The sequence below is a fragment of the Bufo bufo genome, chromosome 7 (assembly GCF_905171765.1).
Source record: "Bufo bufo chromosome 7, aBufBuf1.1, whole genome shotgun sequence".
In the NCBI taxonomy this organism is placed as follows: Eukaryota; Metazoa; Chordata; class Amphibia; order Anura; family Bufonidae; genus Bufo; species Bufo bufo.
In genome coordinates, this window is record NC_053395.1 from 12605473 (window position 1) to 12614779 (window position 9307).

The 9307-nt window shown below is 47.6% G+C and overlaps 1 protein-coding gene across 1 annotated transcript; it reads right to left on the minus strand.

The window, feature by feature from the left end:
• Positions 1–7150: 7150 nt before the first annotated feature.
• LOC121007565 (E3 ubiquitin/ISG15 ligase TRIM25-like) lies at positions 7151–9095 on the minus strand. Its single transcript, XM_040439593.1, has one exon. The coding sequence runs from the start codon at positions 9057–9059 to the stop codon at positions 7503–7505; it is 1557 nt and encodes a 518-aa protein (XP_040295527.1). The 5' UTR covers positions 9060–9095; the 3' UTR covers positions 7151–7502.
• Between the last annotated feature and the right edge of the window lie 212 nt (positions 9096–9307).

Genomic DNA, 9307 nt, shown 5'->3' on the forward strand with positions numbered 1-9307 from the left:
ATGGGGATCTGTGGATGACATAAATGTCATCCACAAATCCCCCCGTAACAGTGCGTCATCCACAGATCCCCCCCATAACAGTGCATCATCCACAGATCCCCCCCATAACAGTGCGTCATCCACAGATCCCCCCATAACAGTGCGTCATCCACAGATCCCCCCATAACAGTGCGTCATCCACAGATCCCCCCCATAAAAGTGCGTCATCCACAGATCCCCCCATAACAGTGCGTCATCCACAGATCCCCCCCCCATAACAGTGCGTCATCCACAGATCCCCCCCCCATAACAGTGCATCATCTACAGATCCCCCGCATAACAGTGCGTCATCCACAGATCCTCCCATAAGAGTGCGTCATCCACAGATCCCCCCCCATAACAGTGCGTCATCCACAGATCCCCCCCATAACAGTGCGTCATCCACAGATCCTCCCATAACAGTGCGTCATCCACAGATCCCCCCCATAACAGTGCGTCATCCACAGACCACCATTAGTTCAAAACCTACCAAAAGCAGATCATCTGACAAGGGGGGGTGGCAATTTTTATCTTGCCTAGGGTGGCAAAAATCCTTGCACCGGCCCTGCACTGCTCAACTACACAAATATACAGCTCTGCTGCATACACTGCTCAACTACACAGACATACAGCTCTGCTACATACACTGCTTATCTACAGACATACAGCTCTGCTGCATACACTGCTCAACTACACAGACATACGGCTCTGCTGCATACACTGCTCAACTACACAGACATACAGCTCTGCTACATACACTGCTTATCTACAGACATACAGTTCTGCTGCATACACTGCTCAACTACACAGACATACAGCTCTGCTACATACACTGCTTATCTACAGACATACATCTCTGCTGCATACACTGCTCAACTACACAGCCATACAGCTCTGCTGCATACACTGCTCACCTACACAGATATACAGCTCTGCTGCATACACTTCTTAACTATACACAGTGGCGTAGCTATAGGGGTCGCAGCGGTCGCAATTGCGACCGGGCCCCTAAGTCAGGGGGGCCCACGGGGCCCCCGCCTCAAGCCAGGAGAACGCGGCCCGCAGGCGCAGCTGATAACTGCCTGAAATCATATTCACAGGACAGGGGGCGGAGCGGAGGCTGAGAGCCGTGCCCTGCGTGACGTGCACTGTGCAGGGTAGGGCCAGCCAAGCGAAGTGAGGAGGGGGAGCGGCTTCAGCCTTCAGTTGCGGTCGGAAGAGGAAGCTGCTGTGTGCAGCTCGCGGTGCTGCAAACTTGCGAGACAAGTGAGTGACGTAGCGGCCTCTGCATGGCTGAGTGAGTGACGTAGGTTGTAGCGGCCTCTGCATGGCTTCTAGTATGTGTGGGATCTAAGGTGCAAGTTCCAAGTGCCCAGGCCATCCGGTGTAAGTGTCGACCCGTTCACTGGTGAGAGGTTAGGCTCCCTGGCTAGAAAAATGCAAAGTTATGGTCAGAGGTGAGCAGCAGCACGATGGATATACTTTCAGAAACCATGGATACGTTAATAAGTAGCCTAAATATGCAAAATGAAGGCAGGAACCTCTGAAGAAAAAATATTTATATAGTTGTCAAGAGGTCAAATGACCTTTATGGTCAGTAAACCCTCACTATAGATATCATAATGGTCCATAAGATCAAAGGCCTACTAGCCATCTGTGGTCCTTGCTGTCACTCCATTGTCTACCACAGTCTGAAATCCGTTAAGTGTTGGACTGGCCCACCAGAGTATCAGGGGATCCTTGGTGGGCCCAGGCTCTGATACCTAAGTGGGCCCAAAGGTCCAGGAAAAAATATAGATTTGCAATTGCCTTTTGAGACAATAAATTACCCCGGGCCCCAAGAAGGAACCCCAGTCCGACCCTGGATCTGTCATATGTGATATTCAAGAAATTCCAGAAGAAAAAATTGTCCCACACAAGAAGGAATCATCTGGAAATTAGAATATGTATAAAATATGTAAAGCATTTTGCCCGCTATATTTGGCCTTTGATGACTGCCAAGTAAATCAGCCTATATCAGCCTGAGTGAGTCCGGGCCCCCCTGACCCGCCTACGGTCTAATTCTCCAGGTTTGCCATTCAGGGGATTGGGAAAGCTGGGTGCAGCCAGGTAGTTACAGCGGTCATACAGGGATAAGGTGTAACCAGAAGCTCCGTGGCCCCAGTGCAAAATCTGTATCTGGGGCCCCATCTACAATGTTCCACTTCTATTACTGGTGTCTGTTAGTTGTCAGGAGGCTTCTGGGCCCCCACGTCCCCGGAAAGCATAGGGGAAGTTAGACAGTAGGGAACATATGCTACTTTTGAGCTGGCCTGTGGCCATAATGCCTGCAGGGCTCCTATGCAGCTGCACCAGTTGCAGCTATGGTATGTCTGCCCCGGAGCACTAATGTCACTTCATTAAAGCCTTGTCAGTTTGCTACACAATGGGTCAGAATTATCAAGGTGCTGCCATATGTAAGGGGCCCTTCAGGTAAATGACCTTACATCTGTCATTCAGCTTGGATGGGCCCCTTTGTGTGGCCCCTTATTCTTCAGCAGCTGGTTTGCGTAATCTGATTTCTCTCTGGGTGCCCTGATCTATTAGCAGACAAACCCAATTATATAGGGAGCAATTACAAAGTCACCCCAGTGCCTCCTAACAGTTCCCATCAGATGTGAGAGCAGCAGCGATCGATCAGCCAGGATTAATGTGCACAGTGGGAGGCCCCCCCTTAGGCAATTGACAAACTGCCCCCCCCCTCATTCTTAGGCAAGTGACAAACTCAGCTCTGCTACATCTACAATGAGCAACTACAACAAATGTAATGCCAAACTGCAGTTCCTCTATGTGATGCCTTGGATAGCTTCCACTGGACCCACACAGCCTGTAAGTCCAGTGGAAGCTATCCAAGGCATCACATAGAGGAACTGCAGTTTGGCATTACATTTGTTGTAGTTGCTCATTGTAGATGTAGCAGAGCTGAGTTTGTCACTTGCCTAAGAATGAGGCGGGGGGGGGGGCAGTTTGTCAATAGCCTAAGGGGGGGCCTTCCACTGTGCACATTAATCCTGGCTGATCGATCGCTGCTACTCTCACATCTGATGAGAGATTTCCTAGGGACGGGCTGGTGTATGAGGGCAGCCACCCGGTCCTGCCTATGGATCACCCAGTTTGCACTTAGCTATGCCCAGGCCCCATGCCAGGGGGTCCCTGATGTATTAACTGACCAATAACATGGAGATCCCAGTGCCAGCTGCCTTGCTGGTGGACGATAGGCATGGGGCTCTTATCTTAGGTCTGATTGGGGGTCATTCATATTGGGGTCTGAGCTGAGGTGTGATCTGAGGTCTGATTAACATTGAGGGTCTGATTTTTGGTCTGACCTGAGGTGTAATGAAAAATATTTTTTTTCCGGAGCAGCTTGTAGAAAAAAGGCCTCACAGTCTCCCACACTCCTTCTGCCAAGCCACCCAGCACCCCTAAGGCCATGCCAGCCAGCACCCCTGAGGCCATGCCAGCCAGCACCCCTGAGGCCAAGCCTGCCAGCACCCCTGAGTCTTCAGAACTTCTAAGTAAATTATATATAAGGGAAGCATATCATATGAAAGAGACGAATTATGTCTGAACAGACATATAGCGCAAATTCCAGTTTTTGTTTATGTTGCACTGAATTTTCAGCAAAATATATATATATATATATTTTTTTTTTTTTTTTTTTTTTGGGGGGGGGGGGGGGGTCGGGGTGGCAGTGGATCTTGGGTGAGTTCCCACACTTTTTTTCCCAGGACTTGACCCCTGGAGTGGTCCCGCAGTCTGGGCGGCAGTTCTGACTAGTCCTACTTTAACCACCTCAGCCCCCAGTGCTTAAACACCCTTAAAGACCAGGCCACTTTTTACACTTCTGACCTACACTACTTTCACCGTTTATTGCTCGGTCATGCAACTTACCACCCAAATGAATTTTACCTCCTTTTCTTCTCACTAATAGAGCTTTCATTTGGTGGTATTTCATTGCTGCTGACATTTTTACTTTTTTTGTTATTAATCGAAATTTAACGATTTTTTTGCAAAAAAATGACATTTTTCACTTTCAGTTGTAAAATTTTGCAAAAAAAACGAGATCCATATAGAAATTTTGCTCTAAATTTATAGTTCTACATGTCTTTGATAAAAAAAAAATGTTTGGGTAAAAAAAAAATGGTTTGGGTAAAAGTTATAGCGTTTACAAACTATGGTACAAAAATGTGAATTTCCGCTTTTTGAAGCAGCTCTGACTTTCTGAGCACCTGTCATGTTTCCTGAGGTTCTACAATGCCCAGACAGTAGAAAACCCGCACAAATGACCCCATTTCGGAAAGTACACACCCTAAGGTATTCGCTGATGGGCATAGTGAGTTCATAGAACACCTTGGGGTGTCTTCTTTCCAAAATGGGGTCACTTGTGGGGTAGTTATACTGCCCTGGCATTCTAGGGGCCCAAATGTGTGGTAAGGAGTTTGAAATCAAATTCTGTAAAAAATGACCAGTGAAATCCGAAAGGTGCTCTTTGGAATATGGGCCCCTTTGCCCACCTAGGCTGCAAAAAAGTGTCACACATCTGGTATCTCTGTATTCAGGAGAAGTTGAGGAATGTGTTTTGGGGTGTCTTTTTACATATACCCATGCTGGGTGAGAGAAATATCTTGGTCAAATGCCAACTTTGTATAAAAAAATGGGAAAAGTTGTCTTTTGCCAAGATATTTCTCTCACCCAGCATGGGTATATGTAAAATGACACCCCAAAACACATTCCCCAACTTCTCCTGAGTACGGAGATACCAGATGTGTGACACTTTTTTGCAGCCTAGGTGGGCAAAGGGGCCCATATTCCAAAGAGCACCTTTCGGATTTCACAGGTCATTTTTTACAGAATTTGATTTCAAACTCCTTACCACACATTTGGGCCCCTAGAATGCCAGGGCAGTATAACTACCCCACAAGTGACCCCATTTTGGAAAGAAGACACCCCAAGGTATTCCGTGAGGGGCATGGCAAGTTCCTAGAATTTTTTATTTTTTGTCACAAGTTAGTGGAAAATGATGATTTTTTTTTTATTTTTTTTTTCATACAAAGTCTCATATTCCACTAACTTGTGACAAAAAATAAAAACTTCCATGAACTCACTATGCCCATCAGCGAATACCTTGGGGTCTCTTCTTTCCAAAATGGGGTCACATGTGGGGTAGTTATACTGCCCTGGCATTCTAGGGGCCCAAATGTGTGGTAAGGAGTTTGAAATCAAATTCTGTAAAAAATGACCTGTGAAATCCGAAAGGTGCTCTTTGGAATATGGGCCCCTTTGCCCACCTAGGCTGCAGGGAGGGGGGGCCCATAAATTTTTTTTGTTATGGGGCCCAGTCATTTCTAGCTACGCCCCTGACTACACAGACATACAGCTCTGCTGCATACACTGCTCAACTACACAGACATACAGCTCTGCTGCATACACTGCTCAACTACACAGACATACAGCTCTGCTGCATACACTGCTCAACTACACAGACATACAGCTCTGCTACATACACTGCTCAAATACACTTATAACTCTGCTACATACACTGCTCAACTACACAGACATACAGCTCTGCTGCATACACTGCTTATCTACAGACATACAGCTCTGCTGCACACACTGCTCAACTACACAAACAGCTCTGCTGCATACACCGCTCATTTACACAGACATACAGCTCTGCTCATCTACACAGACATACAGCTCTGCTGCATACACTTCTCAACTACACAGACATACAGCTCTGCTGCATACACTGCTCAACTACACAGACATACAGCTCTGCTGCATACACTTCTCAACTACACAGACATACAGCTCTGCTGCAGACACTGCTCAACTACACAGACATACAGCTCTGCTGCAGACACTGCTCAACTACACAGACATACAGCTCTGCTACATACAGGAAGTAACGGCAGGTATATCGTATTCCTAACACTTTTCCGCAGGACGACAAACAGAAAAACGAAAAAGGAAAATGAGAATCACAAAATAAAACCGTCCAGGGAAGAAAAGCGTCAGTTACACTGAGAGGCGCCAGGAACCTCGTGCCTCCAGGACGTGAGGCGGTCGCTGCGCGGCTGCTCTACAATAGTTCAGCGACACAGAGAGTGAAGTATTAGAAAGCCGCACCCCGAGCCACATACACCGCCATATAATGCTGCTAACAGCAGAACAGAATGTGCATGAAAACCGTACAGTATTAATCACTAGACATGGCACAATACGGAGCGCGCGGTATGTTCTCACACTAACACAATGTATAGAGTTGGGATCAAGACACCTCGTCGTGTAGACGTCGCCTTAAACTGAGCGCGTGCGACCAGCTCAGCGCGACCGGCCAAAGATAAGGACAAGAACAGCAGGTGGTGCTGTACAGATCCAGTGTATTGCAGAACTCATTACCTGCGGTTATAACAGACATGATGGCGGAGGAGACCACTGACACCCAGATGATAGGACCGACAACTCTGATGGACAGAAGTAGTCAGACATTTATTCCATAAAAAGGGAAAAAACACAACAAATGCCGCGTATAGTGCGGAAAGAAGCGTCACATTGTCACATCTCTACAGAAATAGGAAAAGCTGATTAATAATTATATGTTCCCCAAATGTGTCCCAGAAACATAAAGAAGCCCCTACAGCGACATCAGTGGAGGACGGGGAAGGGTTAATGATGCCCCCATGAGGTACGTGCACTCGGCGGTGTATCTCCGCTCCAGGATCCACACCTGTTACCTGCAGATCCTGACACGGATTTCCCCAGATCTCCCCCTCTGCATTGTAAAGGGAGAAATCCGCACGGACAATCCACCGGCCGCAGATCTCCGGATCCGCTCCGCAGGAAACTTCCGCTCCGTGTAGATGAGATACTGAGAATCCCATCTGCTTAGGCGGTATTATTTCACTCTGGAAAACCAGCAGGTAATACGCACCGTGCGCTTGTACTCGAAGGCCATCTGCGCACGCTGCGGAATACGCTCAGTCTTTCCACGCAAATTCCCATGTGAAAAAAACGTAAACAACTACAGCACCAGCAAAGTGTATGAGATTACCCCGATCCCGTACACTTCGCCGATTATTTCCGTGCGGATTCCCAGATCTGCGGCCTGTCAGTTAGGTTTGTGGTTTTAGCTGCGGATTTCACCCTTTTCAGTGGAAAACCGCATCTTATCTGCACCAAAAACCGTAATCCCACATTGCAGGTATTGGTGCGGATACGCTGCGGATCTAATGTGCGTTCACCCGAACTCGTGTGCAGACGACGTAACTTTTCATTTGTCTCAAGCATCGATTCTGGATCTGATCTCCAAGGAACATAAAATAATCGTACAGTAACCCCCCCATAGAGCCGCCATATACATTGTGTGATCGGAGGCTCCGCCCATACAGCGCTATATAGTGACTTATAGGCGGAGATTATAACGGGACGTGGACGCATCGGCCTCAGCTTATTATTCTAACAGAGGCTCCATCCCACACACAGAAGACAACATGTAGGGGTTGAGAGAAGGAGGCGGTGAAGGTGTGTAAGTGTCTGATGGGGTCACACAGCTGATAGAAGGACAAACGCCCGGCCTCATAGTCTAAGAAGACCCCAAATCTAGGACATGTATCTACACTGAGGGGGGATCTGACTGAGCGGTGATACGCTGCACATCCTGCACCAGACATATACAAACACCAAGATTTATCATTAAGTCCAATACTAGACTGCCGTCCTTTCCTTTCTATACTGGGATAGGACAGTCCGATGTCACATCCTCCTTTCTGGTTCCACTCTACCTCCCAGTAATGTCTTCCTGAGGAGAGGCCACATTTGCTTAACACCTCGACATAATTCAGGAACCTTCCTGGTGATTCTGGTCTGTTCTGTTCTTCTGTTCCTGTTGCTGTTTTCAGATCTTCTGATATCTTCACATATCTATGAGCAGTGTCCTTATCCAGCAATATGTCTGGAACATGGAGCCCGAGCTCTGATTTGACATTGGTGACAATATCCCTCATAGATCGTTGTAAGGTCAGTGAGATCAGAACCTCATCCAGATCATCCTCAGACCTGCCCTCTCCACCATCTGTGTCCTCATCATCTCCATGACCACATACTGTAATGTCACCTTCTTGTAGTAGTCTTATTGGGTCGGTGACATGACACATCTCCTCCACGTGACGCATCTTCCTGGACAGCTCGTCCTCCTCTATTTCCAGCTTCTTGATCAGATCAGATATCTGGGACACAATCTTCTCCTCCTGCCTGGAGATCTCGCTCAGCGCTTTCTTTTCTGCCATTTCCAGTTGTTCCTTAATGTCCATAAATAACTTCCTGACCTTCTTCCTCTTATCAGAGGCCTTCTCCTGGATATTCCTCTGACGATCCTGCAGATTCTGAAGTTTCGTCTGAATTTTAGCTTTTTGTGGGTTTAGTTCCTCCAGATATTTCCTCAGTTTCTCTTTCTCCTTCTCAGAGGCCACGTCCAGCAGCTCCACGTCATGTCCCCTGTGCTTGCCGACCAGACAGCAGGACACACAGATACAGGCGGCGTCTATAGGACAATAGTATTTCAGCACCTCCTCGTGTGTGGAGCATTTTCTTTCCTTCGGGGTAGCAGTGGGTTCAACCAAAGTATGTTCTGATGACTTACTGTGTCTACTCAAGTGTTCTCCACAGAACGAGGCTTCACACTGCAGACATGTCCTCACAGCCGATACAGGAGACTTAGTACAGTAAGTACAGAAGATCCTGGTCTCCTCCATATCAGGCTGAGCAGATAAGAAACGCTCCACTATGTTCCCCAGCTTCCTGTTCTTCTCCAGGGCCGGACGCTCCAGATATTCTGCTCTGCAGTCAGGACAGGAATACACTCCAGCTGCCTCCTGCGCATCCAGCGCACTCACAATACACGAGCGGCAGAAGTTGTGTCCACATCTCAGGGATACGGGATCTGTATAGAAGCTCAGGCAGATGGAGCAGTCCAGCTCGGCCCTCAGATCAGCAGACGCCATTGTGGTACGGAGGAGCAGGAACCGAAAGCTTAAATAGGAAGAATGTACATAAGAGGGCGGAGAGCTCCTGTAGAAGAATTAACCCCTGCAGCTCAGAGATTGCATTCCAATAAGAAAAAAACTGAAAACCCACTAAACGTCAGTACAAATAAGAGAAGAGTCCATCAGAAATGTTGGGGAGAGTAAAGCAAACTTCACCTCTGTCTCTTCCAGTCGGGATAATGAGACATGTGGAGTATTACAGGTGA

Coding starts and splice junctions, on each gene's coding strand:
- LOC121007565 (XM_040439593.1), bottom strand. CDS start 9,059: ATGGCGTCTGCTGATCTGAGGGCCGAGCTGGACTGCTCCATCTGCCTG.